The sequence below is a fragment of the Dermacentor variabilis genome, chromosome 8 (assembly GCF_050947875.1).
Source record: "Dermacentor variabilis isolate Ectoservices chromosome 8, ASM5094787v1, whole genome shotgun sequence".
NCBI classification, from domain to species: domain Eukaryota; kingdom Metazoa; phylum Arthropoda; class Arachnida; order Ixodida; family Ixodidae; genus Dermacentor; species Dermacentor variabilis.
Window position 1 is genome coordinate 99,603,599 of NC_134575.1, and position 16,199 is coordinate 99,619,797.

Sequence of the window (16,199 nt, forward strand, 5' to 3'; positions counted from 1 at the left end):
ATACAGTGAAACAAAAATACCTTTTGTCAACACATAGCGCCAGCACTGACATAGTTATGTCAATGTTCATAAAGAAATGTATTTGTGTTCTACGTATTGTTGTCCCACTCCTTGTAAACTGAACACCAGTTTTTTATTTTTATCCATCTAAGCTCTTGCAAGTATGTGCATTTCTAGTGATCAAATGGCATCAACACTAACCAACATTAATGTGTACCAAAGTTGGTGATGAAACATTATTGGATGTTTTCATACAAAGTATGACATCTGTCTCTACGCATGTGCAGCAGAATAACCGACTTTACATGTGGTCATGACCACAACATAATTGACCTTGTGTTTCACATTTGCTCTTTCTCAACCTCCATAACTTCTCTTTCACTTCCCTTTACCTCCGCTCATTTTCAGTGCCCAAAAATCCATTATACAGTATGACATGCTTGCTCGTATCCCCTCAAGTGTCTGCTTCATTCCCCACAATCTTTCTCGAGTGAAAGAAGTCTGTCCAGAGACTTCAAGCCAGGGTGACCATTACACCAGCCATCACTTCCGCCTGGGATCAGCGATACAAACACATTGTCCGGTGTCCGCAGTGCTCTGCTCCTGCATCTGATGCCCGCCATCTACTTTAGACTTACCCTGGGCCCCTGGTACAAAGATATGTTGTGAAAGTGTGCTCAAAGGTGTGAAACTGAACAATGATCAAGCAGAAGGCCATGAACAATGGATTATAGACAACACAATTAAGGAACCTATTAGTCTGTTGCAATATCAATGAAACGAGCCTGCATGCAAATACCGGTTGTTTCAGCCAACACTTTAAACATTTTTTAAATGTTGTCTGTGGGAGACGGCACAATTCTAGTTCATGAACTGGTCTACTCTAAGAGGTGGACATTACTTGCACAAAGAATTGAAATGCATAATGCACTAATTAACAAAACATCATTTATTAGGTTTTTAACTAATTACTTTATGGCCCATATTCCAATTTATAAATTCTAGCCGTAAAGTTCTCCATGCAGGTCCACTTGCAATAAATTCTCAGGATGAAACCAGTTTTGAGACATTAATTCGTGAACTTTAAGGAAAAATGCATTGGCATCCCAATTACTTTTGTGTTTGAATGCATAGAATGATGTGTTGTTAATAAAGTAACTGGAACTTCACCGGACAAAGTGCATTAACACAGCACTGATCTGTCGGTAGATGAAGGAAAAAGCATGCGAGCACGCATGCTCAGGGAAGCAGCAGAGGAGGCCCAGTCTGGCCTCGGTAACTGCACTGTTTCGGTGGCAGTCTTAGGTGGCAGAGATAATTAGAGCCATTCATTAAGCGAACGGAAAGCATATCACCTTCCCTACCACCCTTTCTCGCAACTACGCTCCCCTCGTGCTACCTCTCAACTCCTCGTAGCTCCCTCACACTTCATGGTCTTCACATCAGCGCCAGCTTAGCCCGCTCCTTGAAATTTTGTTTTTTGCCATTATCGGGAAATGAGCATTTGCCAGTGTCAGCAGTTTCTGGTCCAAGCTTGCTCTGCGCTATAGCGCCGCAATATTTCACGAATCGCACTGTTCATGCATCGTGTTATGGTGCACATATACTTCAAGAACAAGTCCTTTCTTTAATTCGAACAAATTTCCAGGCCTCTTTGAGTTCAAGTTATCGAGATTCAACTGCACTTCACTGTTGCATCAAAGGATATCACATGGTCATGGCCACTAATATATGAGCTGCAAACTGATTACTAAAAATGTTTACGGCAACCTTCAACACATTGGTCTAATATAACTAATGAACTTGTTAATAATATATTTACTTCCACAATGTGTGTCTATATACCTATCTGGTACCACACTTGAAAGTGGCATCGTGGTGTTGTCAGTGTGGTGTCACATCATATCAGCGTTCAAAATTGTGTCATTGCATTTTTAAAGCACAATGAAACAGCTTTTCGCATTATGCTGGGAAATGCTATGAATAACCCTAGCAGCTCAACATATCCCAGTGTATGATAACGCTTGTGCAACAAAATGCTATGCAGCATACCGCAAACATGTGCATTTTCCCAGTTCATATTGTACTGTTATTATTACATAGAGACCTACATGGCTTGACTGTGTGGATTCTCTTCGAGTTCAAAGTTACAAAAAAGCTTTAAAAGGAGAATCTGTAACAAAACGGCCACATGTTGGCTTTCTGTGCTAATAATGAACTTCCCAACTGCCACCCCTCAGCTTCTATTGCAGGCCTCCGATACAATAAAATGCTAACATCACTATATTGCATGCTGTCATTGAAGTAGTAAAATAACAAGAAAAGACAATAAGTAGTCATTAAATAAAGGCATTTATTAGGTGCTCTGATGAAACAGACAGTGGAAGGCAAACTTATTGAACAATCAATTGCTCTAAAAAAGTACCCATTTCAAGAAAATACAGAAAAAGAACAGGTGTGAAAAGAATAAGATAAAAAGAATCTCCAGGATGAACCACATAAACCAGAACCTAGAGGCAACAAATACATGAATTGGTCTAAAAGAACAAGTTCATATGTAGATTACAATGCATACACATATGTAGTTTGTAGGGGCATGCAAACAGTAACTTTTGAGATAAGGATGAACACTGATTATTTTTCGAATGAAAAGCCATAATATAACAAAGAAAATTGCGGACACTTTACCGCCTTCATTATATTGAGGTTTACCTGTATCTTTACTTTTTCTCAGCTATAACGGCATTGTGCAGGTAAGTTTTCATAATTTATTTTGATCTACGTTCTATGACGTGCCGTGAAGAGATCTATAGCAAACATGGCGACCTGAAAAAAGTGTTCCAGAACTCCTTTAAAAGCACAGGGAGACATTTATGCTACCTGATGCAGTAGAACACTATGCAACATGCTACATGTCTGTAGGTTTATAATTGACAGTCTAGTTCAAGATGGTTGTTGACCTACTCTAGTGTGTCATGGTGCTGTGCTCTCTTATGTCTGCTCAAGTGATGAGACTGTGTAAAGGACCTGGAGCATACAGTGCAACTGTATGGCCGGTCACCTGTATGAATGCGCTGGTGTACCTTCATGACACTCTTCAGTGAGAAGCTCTGAGGGCATAAAGGGCACTGATATGGCTTTTCACCTGTGTGGGTGCGCAGGTGTTCTTTCAGGTGGTTCTTTCGTGAGAAGCTCTGAGAGCATGAAGGGCACTGATATGGCTTCTCGCCTGTGTGGGTGCGTAGGTGGGATTTCAGGCTGGCCTTTTGTGAGAAGCTCTGAAGGCATGAAGAGCAATGAAATGGCTTCTCACCTGTGTGGGTGCGTAGGTGCTTCATAAGGTTGCCCTTTTCTGAGAAGCTCTGTGAGCATGAAGGACATTGATATGGCTTCTCACCTGTGTGGGTGCGCAGGTGTTTCATAAGCTTGCCCTTTTCTGAGAAGCTCCGAGAACATGAAGGGCACTGATATGGCTTCTCGCCTGTGTGGGTGCGCAGGTGTCTCATAAGGTTGCACTTTTCTGAGAAGCTCTGAGTGCATGAAGGGCATTGATATGGCTTCTCGCCTGTGTGAGTGCGCATGTGGATTTTCAGGTAGGTCTTTCGTGAGAAGCTCTGAGAGCATGAAAGGCACTCAAATGGCTTCTCACCTGTGTGGGTGCGCAGGTGCTCTTTCAGGTGGGTCTTTCCTGAGAAGCTCTGAGAGCATGAAGGGCACTGATATGGCTTCTCGCCTGTGTGAATGTGCAGGTGTGATTTCAGGCTGGCCTTTTGTGAGAAGCTCTGAAGGCATGAAGGGCATTGAAATGGCTTCTCACCTGTGTGGGTGCGTAGGTGCTTCATAAGGTTGCCCTTTTCTGAGAAGCTCTGCAAGCATGAAGGGCACCGATATGGCTTCTCACCTGTGTGGGTGCGCAGATGTTTCATAAGCTTGCATTTTTCTGAGAAGCTCCGAGAACATGAAGGGCACTGATATGGCTTGTCGGCTGTGTGGATGCGCAGGTGAACTTTTAAGTTGGTTCTGTAAGAGAAGCTCCGAGGGCATGAAGGGCACTGAAATGGCTTCTCGCCAGTATAGATGCTGGCATGCGCTTCCAGATGAAACAGTTTATCAGCCTCGTAGTCACATGCGGCAGTTGATGGAGAAATTGAAGGCCTTGGTGCTGCACAAATAAAAGAAAAGTAATTAAAAGACAGTATATAATGCCAAAAAAGAAAACATGATAAATTTAATGACAAGCTTTCTTTCCTTTATTTGGGAGATTTTGAGGGTGATTTCAAGTATGATGAAAGAAAGAACTTTTAATGGTCCTTCTTAATTTACTCAATAGTTCTGCTTTTGAATGCTTAATGATCCTGTTTGTGAAGTTCGTCTATAATAAAAATTGTTTCTGTGAAAGGTAAAAAATTACAAAGTGAGAGAATGTGGCGTGTTTGAAGACATTCACGGATTTTTACAAACCTCAGAGAAGAGTTTAAAAATGCTTTGAACCAGCTTGTTGTATTTGGCACTAGCAGAACTTATGATTCACTGGCACAACAAATTTGTCTCATATGAGACTTCATCAGTGGGTCTCTTGAACACACGCTGAACTTTGGCAATGTTTCCGGACGCTGACATTGCAAGGAGTCAGCTAGAAAACACTGTATTTTAATGTGATAGCATTAAGAGCCCTCTGTTGCAGAAAGCCCAGTGTCGGTGTCCAGTGCCGGTGTCCCAGTGGGTGAAAATTCTAGTATATGTTAAGGTGTCAGTATATGCAATGCCTAGCTATACGACAAGCGGTATATGCGGGTTATATTGCCACAACATTCTATCACTAATGTTGCCCATATGCGATGTCCGAGGTCCTGCGTGGCACGCTGCAGGTAGAAGTTAATTCACAGCTTGGGCGTGACCTCCCCCCCCCCCCAGATTACGTCGGGAAGGCCTCCGAGGTCCTGCCCAACTGTGCCTGCCGGCGCGACACACCACACCAGAAGTGAATGCACTAACCCTTCGTGCTGCCATGCATAACCATGCAGCCAAGCACCCGCAAGAGAGAGAGCGGTCAGTATAGAAGTACAATAGTGAATTGCTGCTTGTGCTCAGCTATGCATGGCGGTGAGAAAAACCAGTGTTGCTCAAATACATATCCAATGTGGAGATGTGAGAATTTTAAACTGCTGCAGTGAATGAGTGCTGAACCATGCAGAAAAAAATGCACTCGGCATGCAATGGTCAGGTATTTTTGTGATTTGGGGACGAATCTAGTTTGTGATATCCTTTGGCAGGACAATTTCACTTCGTTAAAATAAATTTTCAAATAAGTGGATCTCTATGGGGATTTCAAGGGGAATTTCATTTACTTCATTATATCCATTATTTTGTTATATCCCGTTTCATCCTAAGGAGGTTTGAGCGTGTTCTCGAACTACTAAAAGCAAAATGGCGACTCGTACAGAGGAGGAATGAAGAACAATGAATGTGGGGAGGAAGGAGCTTCAACACACAGCAGTGGAAAGACGGAGGGGTTCCCCAAGAGTTAATGAAAGTTTGAGTAGTCGTGAATGTTGCCCTGGAGTGTAGCTTTCGGCAGTGCACGCTGTGCTGCCAAGAATACGCACCTCAAATCAATATTCCTGTAATCAGCACCCTGGTGCTGACCTTACTCTGAAAGGTTTACAATTTTTGGTGTGGGCTATAAGCGCAAAAATAGAGCAACTTCTGTTTGAGTGATCTCACCATTCTTGATCCGAGAAAACTACATGCTAATTTGCATTTTTCTCAGTGCTGTTTTTATAGGCCTAGAGTATGACATATTTAGTTGCAGTTTTGTCCAAAAAGGAACAACTTGACATGTGCTTTTAAAAGTGGAATAATTTGACATGCACTCTACTCCTTGTACTCTGCTCATGTGTCTTCTGCGAGAACACTTGTTTAATGGTACATTAGTGCCACAGTCACGGGAATTGAGGCAGACACAAGTGAATCAAAAAGCACAATTGCACATTGGAACCAGGTAAAAAAAAAGGTAGATAGTTTCATTTCCTACAAGAAACGACGGCACAATGTGGCAATATGCAGACAAAATGGAAGTATGTCTCTTTTACTATGGCACAGAGTAAAACAAAGACTCGCAGACATTCAGTTTGTAGGTGGCATAACTTCTCCAATCATTAAATCATTTATTGAAGCAACAGATCAAACGAATAGTTGATGTTGCCTTAAAAATTCTCTAAGTCACATATTACTGTGAGTGAAATCACAACACTGCACTTGACGTAGGCACACCAGTAAGATTAACGTCGACTCACCGGTTGAGAATGTGGTGCCTGTGAGGCGAAGGGAGCACAGTGTTTGGTTTGAAATATGAGCCCTTTTCATGGTGCTTAGTGGTGTAATACTTTGCAGACACGACCGTTAACCTGGATTGTGTGCACTAAACTTGTCAGTTAAAAAAACCTGACTTGAGAGGGAGCCTTCAAAGCTGCACTTGTGTGAAAAACTCCCATGGCAGAAGTGCCAAGGCTCCTGCCCAGGTTCTTGCGCTTGTAGGTAATGAGTGCAGAGAGGATGCCAATTGCATAGTCACAACTGTCACAATGGTTGAGGAGGCTCAGTGGCAACTCCTTGTGCTTGACAGTTGGTAAAAAGTCATCATGCTTCCCTGTCCCCAGATGCATAAAAAGTAATGGGATTGGCCAATTGCACATTTTTACAACACAAAATTATAGCAAAATTGCCATACTATCTTAACATCAGGCTCATTCTTCACTTCAGCCAAATGAGCAAGAGTCGCAGTGTCATGGAGGAAATTAAGTTTGTTTACTACAAGCATGCATGGGAGAAAGAGATAATTGAAGTTGCATCACTATACTTCTCTTTGGTAGCATTTGTTTAATATAAGATGCCAATACAAAGCAAAATTAGGCCTCTTCACTGCACAGTGAGCTTTTGGTACACCACAGTTAGTACGGTTCAATTGCTTTTTTTAAATGAATCTTCCGCTTCACTCCCTAGTTATAAGATGCGAAAAGTTTTTTTTTTCTTTTTGAAGTCCAGATAATCCCTTGATCCATAGGCTGTAGGAGTGATGTAGCATTTGGCAGCAAGAATTCCCTTTGCATAGCTTTGAGGTCCTTGACAAGACTATGCGCAACGCAGTGACCCATTATTATTAGAACTTTGTGTCCTTGGCACTCCAACTTCCTCTCCACGCACATGCACTTTTCGAATAGATGTTGCACTCTCTACACTTTCTTGTTGGCTATGTGCAGCACTTGAACATGCGCTCTCTTGAAATACCTCGGATTCCTTCATGTACTGATAACAAGGATGGGAACCTTTTCAGTTTCCAGAATACTGCTGCTGAGGAGAAAAGTCAGCCATTCCTTGCTGTGCTTGCCACCGTAGCAAGGGTCCCCAGTGAATGCAAGGGCTTCTTCAGGTAGCAATTCATAAAACAACCCGGTTTCATCACAGTTGACTGTTTCTCCAGACACAAACAGCTGGAGCGATGACTATAGCCTATCACAACAATAACTTTCAGCAGCCGTCATGTCTGCAGCCTTAAAGCTGATGTTGCTTCTCTGCTTAACATTTCGGACCCAGCCATCACTAAATTTAAAACCCTCAACGGTCATTTGAAGCGCCAGGGTTTCTGCCTTTAAATTTAAAATATCTCAGGACATCTGCACTTGCACGGCGATCATGGCTGTCAGCCACATCAGGATAGCTTCCCCAAGTTTTAAGTGGTCACCTTGGCTGACATTTTTCTGCCAGGATCCCGCAGATTTCTTGGCAGCTTCCAAAATCTGCCCCCCGTTGTTTATGTAGTCTGTATTGTCTGCTTCAAGATTTCAAATTCTTTTGTGAAGTACACTTTGCACTTGCCTGATAATGGTATCCTTCTTTTCCATCATCAACCTGCTATAATTTCCTCGCTTCAAATAAGTTGTTGAGCTGGAGGCAGATGACGAAGGCGATGTCGGCGCCACTGTTAGCAGCTGGCGATGAAATCACTGAAGATGATCGGTTGTTGAGGCAGCTAAGTCTAGTGTCACAGTATGAAGCTCAAGCGAACCACAATGCACGTGAGAGACAATACAAACAGTACCACTGACCATATGCGATTGATGTGTCCTGACAGCAATGACAGCACAAAGGCTCACAGGAGAGTGCAGCAAGCAATGCCTCCTATCGAGGTTTGCCAGAAATGAAAGCTCTGAATTGATATGTGAGATGCGTGCAATACTGGTTTGTGCCTGCAGGGAAAGAAAATGACGGCAATTTTCTTTGTGTTTTCGCTAGCTCTTGAATCAAGATAATGAGAAAAAAGTAAAAAAACATCGAATGAGAAGAGCTTGAAACATGCGAAAGTTTGGTAGTTGTTACACAATGACTTATATTATGCTGTAAAAAAGAAAATATTCGAATTCCACTTAATGCCACTAAATATTTTGTAAACCATTTTGTAACTCTTATGCTGCAACCACATGTGCCTGAATTACCAAAAAAAGAAAGGAAGGAGAGGTTGGGCCTTGGTCAGGTGTTCATTGCAAAATACCTTTCGCACAATCTTCCTGTGTTTGCGTACTGTGAAACAAAATAAAGTTTTCTTGTTTATAGTTGTCAAAAAATGGAGGCAGTGTCACCATTTTTGTCGTTATTATGGCGAACACGCCAACTTTGCAAACACATTTTAATACTGCTCGGACTTCAAAAATACCATGTCGGGGCTTGACTTTATAACCGTATTTGAAAACAATGTGAGAAACTGGGGGAATCATAAAGCAGGATTGTTGCAGTGCACTTTGTGAATAGAAAGCAAAACAGTGCAAATGTCAATTTTCATCGGAAGCTTTGTTGTGCAATGGCTACTCTGTTGAAAGCAAGGGGCAATGACCCCCATAACGAGGTGCAGCTTAGTGACGGACGGACGCTACATCGGCTCCCCGACGAGAATGCCGGAGGCGTGATGTGAATGGCGGAAGGAATGAAGAGTTAATGTTCAAGATAGGCTGGTTTCATGCAGTCACATGACACTGTCCGTTCTTTGCTGCGAACGTCTATCTCCAAGGTTAGCTATGAATGCAAAACCACACAATAGGGGCCTTCATAGGAAGGAGTAAATGGTGGCTTGATAGAGTCGTGCCACAGAAAGACGTGCGTGGTTGAGCCCATTGTCAGGAAACTAAGCAGAGGCTGCTCGTAGGCAATACATGGTGGGTGTAGGTTGAAGCTGGTTGAGCCAGGAATGTAGCCTCTCCATGTGCTGTGTGGCCGCTGGCAGAATGCCTTGCTATGTGTAGAAAAACTGGCCTGGAAAGCGGACTGCTGACCCATAGAACATCTCGGCTGTGCTGATTCCTAGGTCATCCTTGAATATTGTTTGCAGCCCCAGTAGTATTAGGGCTAGTCTCTCCTTCCAGTGCTGTCTGTCGAGCGTGGCGGTCAATGACGCCTTCAGTTGTCGGTACAGATGCTCCACTGTGCCGTTGCTCTGTGGGTGGTAAGCAGTGGTGTTATGAAGGCGCTTTGGAATTGTCGGCTTCGGTCAGTAGTTATGAGCAAAGGGCAACCATACCCCAACACCCACTTAGCAAGAAATGCTTCCGCCACTGTTTCGACCGTGGCATCTTGTAGAGGCATCACGTCAGGCCACTTTGAGTACCAGTTGACACACGTGAGAAGGTACCTGAAACCTTGAGAGGGCAGAAGAGGCCCCTTCAAGTCTAAATGCATGTTTCAATTGGCTCGAAACGTATCGAAACGGCTCTCTGGTGGTCAAAACGGCTGCACCACTGAACGCATGTGCCGGGTTACTTTCACGGCTTGACAGACTTGACACTTCCTTGCCCAGCTTCGAACATTTTTGTTGATTCCTGGCCAGATAAAGTGGTCTGTGATAAGCCCCTGTGTCCCTCTGGTGCTGGGATGGCTTAGCAGGGGCAGCGAATCAAATATTGGCTGCCGAAACTGATGGGGCATGAACGGACGAGGAGCTGTCTGCAATGTGTCGCACATAACTAATGTTGCTGTATAGGGAACCAGCACCTAGGCAAGCTGGAGCGACGAAGTCTTTTTCCCGCAATTGGTGCAGCTTGGGGTCATTGTGCTGGGTTGAGGCTTGAGCTTGGAAATCCACAGGGCCAACAGGCATACTGAGCCAGGGCAGTGTGTTAGCTGCCTGATTTTCTGTCCCAGAGACATGGCAGATGTCTGTAGAAAATTTGGAGATTAAGGAAAGTTGCCGAGGCTCACATTCCGAGTATGAGGAACTGTTGTTCTTGAAAATGAAGGTGAACGGCTTGAGGTCAGGCAGAATGCAAAAGCTACAGCCTTCAAAAAAAAAAAAGAAAAAACGGGAATGCTTGAGAGCACAATAGATGGGCAAAATCTCTCTCTCGAAGGTGCTGTAGCAAGCTTCTGTACGTTTGAGGCGCTTTGAGAAGCCCAGAAGCCACCGGTCTGAGCCATTGTGCTGCCACAGTACTGCACCCACTGTTGTGGTCGACGCATCTATCATAAGGTGAGTTGGCATGTCGGGGAACGGACGAACAGCAACACTGCAGTCACCAACCACGTTTTGGCTTCCTGGAAAGAGTGTTCATGCTCCGAGGATCAATAGAAGGTAGGCATTTTTTTGGAGTGACAATGCAGCAGGTTAGTAAGCGGCTGAAGAACTTGCGTACAGGATAGTATGAAGCACCTGTGAAAATTGATGAGCCCCAGAAATTTGTGCAATTTTCAGAAGGAGGTTGGAGAGGGGAAGTCCTCGATTGCCTGCACCCGTGGTTCCAGTGGCTTGATGCCTTGATGTGAAATGCAATGGGGGAGAAAATCTAGGGTTTCAATTTCGAAAATGCATTTCTCTGACTTTTGGACCAGGCCACATTCGTCCAGTCACTCATATAGACGGAGAAGGTGCACTTTGTGCTCTTTGTCTGTGCAACTTGCAACAAGAATGTCATGAAGGTAGACGAAAAGGAACAGGAGCCCGCATGAAACCTCCTATATGAACCTTGGAAAAGTTTGCGCCGCTTCCGTCAAACCGAAAGGCATATGGACCAATTCAAATAGGCCAAATGGAGTAGTGACTGCTGTCTTTGGAGTGTTGATGGGTTTGACAGGAATTTTGACAGGAATGGTTTGACAGACACCAAATTGACCTTGCTGTATATTTTGGTTCCTGCAGGACAGGTGCCGAAGTCATGCATGTACGGAAGGGGTTACTGATCCGGAGTGATGACATCATCGAAAGCTCGGTAATCACCACAAGGCCACCAGTCGCCACTGTCCTGGTTTAGAATGACATAGAGACGTGAAGATCAATTGCTGAAGGACGAATAACGCCAAGCTAAAGCATGTGTTTGAACTCACGGCGGGCGACTTCCAACTTCCATCCAGTAAGTCGCCGTGGCTGTGACAGGTGGGCCGATGATGTTGATATTATGCGTCACCTTGTGTTTCACTGGGAGCGCATCGTTTCAGGGCTTTGTACGTAGTGGGTACTCAGCAAGTATCTTGTTGTACGTTGAGGTGCACCAAAACGTAAGGATGCCACATGAGGTTAGGTTGGACTGCAAGCCAAGTGCATTGAGGGATGTGACGTTATCCTTTAGGCACTGATTGCGAACACTCAAATCTAGGTTGAAATGGCTGAGGATGTCTGCCATGGCAAAACTGATGTCAGCAATGACAAACACCCATCTGTACAAGTGCCGGAGTCCGATGTCTAGCGTTATTGACTGGAGCCCATACGATGCAATAACAGTGTTGTTCACTGCATGGAGCATGTGTGTGGACTTGCCACCTTGGCGATCTTCAGCCATGGCGGGAACGATACATAGGTCAGCTCCGGTGTCGAAGAGGAGGCAGGTGCCGGTAATGTGCTCGACTACAAAAAATAGGTGGCTTGCTTGAAGACCGGTGTCACATGCTGCTATTAGCCTCTGGCCGGTGCGTTTCCCAGCCATGAACAGGGCTGAGTGTAGCAACTTCCTTGTTCGCGAAAGCGACAGTGGTACGTGCACAACTGTGGCAGTGAGCCTCTAGTTGCACTGCGAGGCTGTGTAGCTGAATTATGTGCCGAAGTTGGTTGTGCCTGTTGTCACCAATCGTCTGCTTCTCCAGTGCAATGGTAAAGAGGTTGATGTTTTTCTACAGGTGCGAGAGTCAGTATCATGGCTCAGATACTCTTGCAGTAGCAATACGTAGACGAAGACAAACAGTCGCATATGCAGTCAATGAGTACAGCTAACCGATCGAGACTCACCTCGTCAGAACCCCGCAGTACCGTGCATGTAGAATGTGGGAGGCGTCGCAAGAACGACTCGCATAATTGGAAGCTGGCTCTCGTTTGCGAAGTCTCACCCAGTAACTAACGCAACCGGTGCAGCAGTTGTGAGGGTCGTTGGTCGCCGAGTTTCTCGGAGAGGAGCTGTTGGAGCCTACCCTATTGCGATGGCTCGAGGAGCTGCAGCAACATGCGCTTCAGGTTTTCGTAGGCAGCAACTGAAGGCGTAGCCACTAGCAAATCATCTGTGGCATTGGCGATGTAGGAAGGTAGTGCGGCAACGACATGCAGGTACTTTTCTGTCTGTGAAGCGATGCGATGGAGTTGAAAACAGGCCTCTACTTGCACAAACCAAACTTGGGGATTCTTAGGCCAGAAGCTGGGAAGCTGAAGCTCTGCAGCGATGGCAGGAGATGTAATCGTGCTGTCATCGCTGTCAGCAGGAGCAGGAGCAGGGTTGTCTATGATTATTGTTAAAAAAAAAAGTAATGTTCTGTATCACCACTTGCTGGGGGCTGATTTTAGGGGAGGCAAGGGATACACATTTGAACAGCTTGAGAACGGAGAGTTGACTGCCTTTATTCAAGAGTAAAAGCAGGTTTGCTGAGTGGCTGTGGTGGTGCCCCAGTTGGGCAGCCACCTGGGTCCAAGAAAGAGCAGGGGGCAATGACCCCGACAGCAAGACAAACTAGATTTTTGAGAATCAGGGACAACAAGGTGACGGACGGTCGCTACAACATTGTTGCGCATGCCTAGTCCTGCTTAGTCATCACTGATGATGTGCTGTGGGATGTGGCTCAAAGCTGTCCTACAAAAAAGTCCAGACAGTTCCCGTGTGGTTTTTCGCCTCCTTCAATGAATGAGCATATTGATAAAACAAAGTATGTTTTGCTGGTAGTAGGCTTAACTGCATTAAAGAATTTTTATTTTATTCACCCTAAACAAAGAGGTCGACTGACATTCTGTGTTGATGTATATTCATGTTCTTACACTAATGCACCGATTTAAGCATAACTAAGAGACTCAATGGGTGTAGTATCATCTCAGAGCAAGGGCTACAGCAACACCAGGACAAGAGGGCTCTGGATTAGGCTATGCTATCTAAGGTGCTTCAATGTGCTCAGTAAGGCAGTATTTTTGCATTTTTGCCCAAATCAGTATGCAGACAAGAACCACAAACCTGCTAATATGTCCTTCGCAGAACAACATTATACATGTTTGAGATAGTCATACAAAGCTAGGCAGACTTGGTCATTTACCACACTCGCACAAGCAAGCAAATGTAAGAGAATTGCCTGTCACTGCACACCTGAGGTGGAGCTTAACTCATCCAGAGTCTCCATAGTCTGCATGCTTCTCGACACGCTCCATGCTTTGAAGCAGCACCCGACAGACTTGTCAGCCAGAGGCAAGCTGCACTGCATGCCAACGTTGTCCTGACCGACGACCTTGGACGGGGCTTGGAATGCCATTTTGGCAGTGATGCTTTCAGCTAGGCTCATCGCATTTGTGAGGCCTGCAGAAAGTTGGGGTGATAGCAGTCCTGTTACAGCATCAAGAACAGGGGGTAAAAAAAATTAGATTATGGGGTTTTAGGTGCCAAAACAATGACCTGATTACAAGGCACACCATAGCGAGGGCCTCCGGAATTTATGACCACTTGGGGTCCTTTAATGTGCACCTAAATCTAAGTAGACAGGTGTTTTCACATTTTGCCCCCATCGAAATGTGGCTGCCATAGCCAAACAAGAGGTAAATACAATAGAATAAATGCAGGGGCATTTTACAATGCATAGCCATGAAATGCAAAACCCTTTCAGCTCAGTATTCCTAAGGGCTACAAGCGACAATCAACATTGAATACTCGAAAGCAGGGAAACCTTTCTGTAAAAGGCTTATCAAAGCAGAACACACTTTCCATATCTCACACATTTTAAAGCTACTGGTGTAGTCCAACTAATGAAAAGTGGTTGCGAGACCCTAAGTTCATCGCTATCAGCCTGTTTAATGTCCACTGTAGGATACCAAATCTCCTGATGTCTTGTGCCAGCTGATACCATCCTGTGCTTGCAAATTTTCATTCTCGTCACAGTACCTAGTTGTCTGCTGTCTGCAATTGCACATCAGTTTCATTGGTACTCATTCTGTAACCCTGATAGACTGTCGGTTACCTGCCCTACACATTACATTGTTTGACAAAGTTCATAGTTAATGCAATAGCATTCTTCAGGAACTTTACCCAGTTATCGGAAGGTCTGTATGTATGTGCATCCACACCTAACCTCCTTCCTGCCATCTTGGGTCATTGGGTAGTCTATGGTCAAATAGGTAGAGCCTCGCTGCTGTGCTGAAGGAACCGCATTCAAAACCAACCATCAGCCCAACTTGGGGCACTGAGCATTAAACATTGTCTATGTGCCAAGTTGAGTCATTGGGTATGGGCTACTCTTCAATGATCCTGGGTGGTCCCACCCACTTAAATTATCCTTACCTTGTCACCTACTTTTACCCTGACTGTGTCTAGGTTGGCTGGCCTGTTTATTCTTAATTAGGTCTCTCTTCAAATTGAGAACAATCCTGGACCTCCCTAACTTATATTCACTGCCACTTTCCCTACCCAACACTTCTACATCCTGCACTATGCTAGGGTCAGCACAGAGTACGAAGTCTATTTCCTTTCTTGTTTGCTTATTAGGGTTTTCAAAGCTGACTTTCTGTTATTGTGCTTCTGTGAACTCTACCAATATCTCTCTACTGTATCTGAAGTTGATGCCATACTTGCCAGTCACCCATACTCCCGCCCGGTTTTTTTCCTACTTTTGCATTAATGTCGCCCATGGCTAAGTACATCTTGCACATTTTTCATTGTGAATTCAACATCCTCACAAAACTGTTCTATTTCTCCACATAACTGGAGGTTGGAGAATAGGTTTGTACTACCTGTCAGCGATAGCTGCTACTAAGTTTTATTAGGATGACTGCTACCCTTTTAGTGCTACCGTCATGTTTTAGGGACAGAGAACCAAAGTGGCACAATGCATTGGGCAAACCTGTGCCCAGAAAAACAAGTAACACTCAACACAATGACAGCGGTGAGCATGCTCGTCGACTATCGAAATATTGTCTGCGGGTCAAGCACATCGACTTTCATACATGAGTCGTGAAAAGTTCCAGATGTATCGTTGGTGCCTTCATGCTTTCCAGAAAGTACTACACAATTCGTGTCGTGCTTACATCCCCATTAAACAAGGTTTGGTGACAACAGACACAACCAGTGATAACATTCGAGCAACTTCCGATACAGAAAGGTGTCTCTTGTGACAATAGTCCAAAAGAGACTGGTCCGTGAAAAATGTTCACCGAAAACAAGCTACTTAAATGCATGCCATTACTGCAGAACTCATCAATGTTGCCAGCTATGCACTTATGATTTAGAAGCCCTACCCTGTATTCCTTCTCATCTGGAAGATCTCTGTAGCACAGGACATGGCCGTTGGTCAGCTCTGTACAAGCTTCCTATTTTCCAAACTTCATTACGGCCAATGATATCTCAGGCAATGCCCGACAATACCTCAAAAGGCCCCACTAAGCTAGCCTCATGTAGGGTTCACATGTTAAATGTTGCCAGGTTCAATTTACAGTGGCAGCCTGTACAGATCCAGAGATTCTCAGCACCCTCTGCCGCTTTGCAGGTCTGACTGCCGTCTTGTTCAGTTCCTTCACAGCCGTACTGGGTACGTGCTGCTCGACTGAAAGACTATGACGCCAACTTGGATCACAGGTGTCAGCACTTTTCATATTATTCTTCAGAAATATTATATAATCAAGAATTGTGCACCAATTATAGGATTGCTAATGACATTAAAGTCGTCAATGATCTCTAAAGAATGGATAAACCACCAATTTTCTTTCTCTCAAA

General features: G+C 44.4%; 1 protein-coding gene across 1 annotated transcript in view; it reads right to left on the reverse strand.

Annotated features, from left to right (window-relative positions):
* Positions 1 to 2,333: 2,333 nt before the first annotated feature.
* The window catches only part of LOC142590464 (uncharacterized), a 45,167-nt gene continuing 31,301 nt past the window's right edge, over positions 2,334 to 16,199 (reverse strand). Inside the window, exons 3-4 of the mRNA XM_075702603.1 lie at positions 13,590 to 13,796; positions 2,334 to 4,162 (exon numbers count right to left, since the gene is read on the reverse strand). Coding sequence (XP_075558718.1) covers positions 2,961 to 4,162; positions 13,590 to 13,796 — 1,409 coding nt within the window. The 3' untranslated portion in view covers positions 2,334 to 2,960. The remainder of the gene's footprint in view (positions 4,163 to 13,589; positions 13,797 to 16,199) is intronic.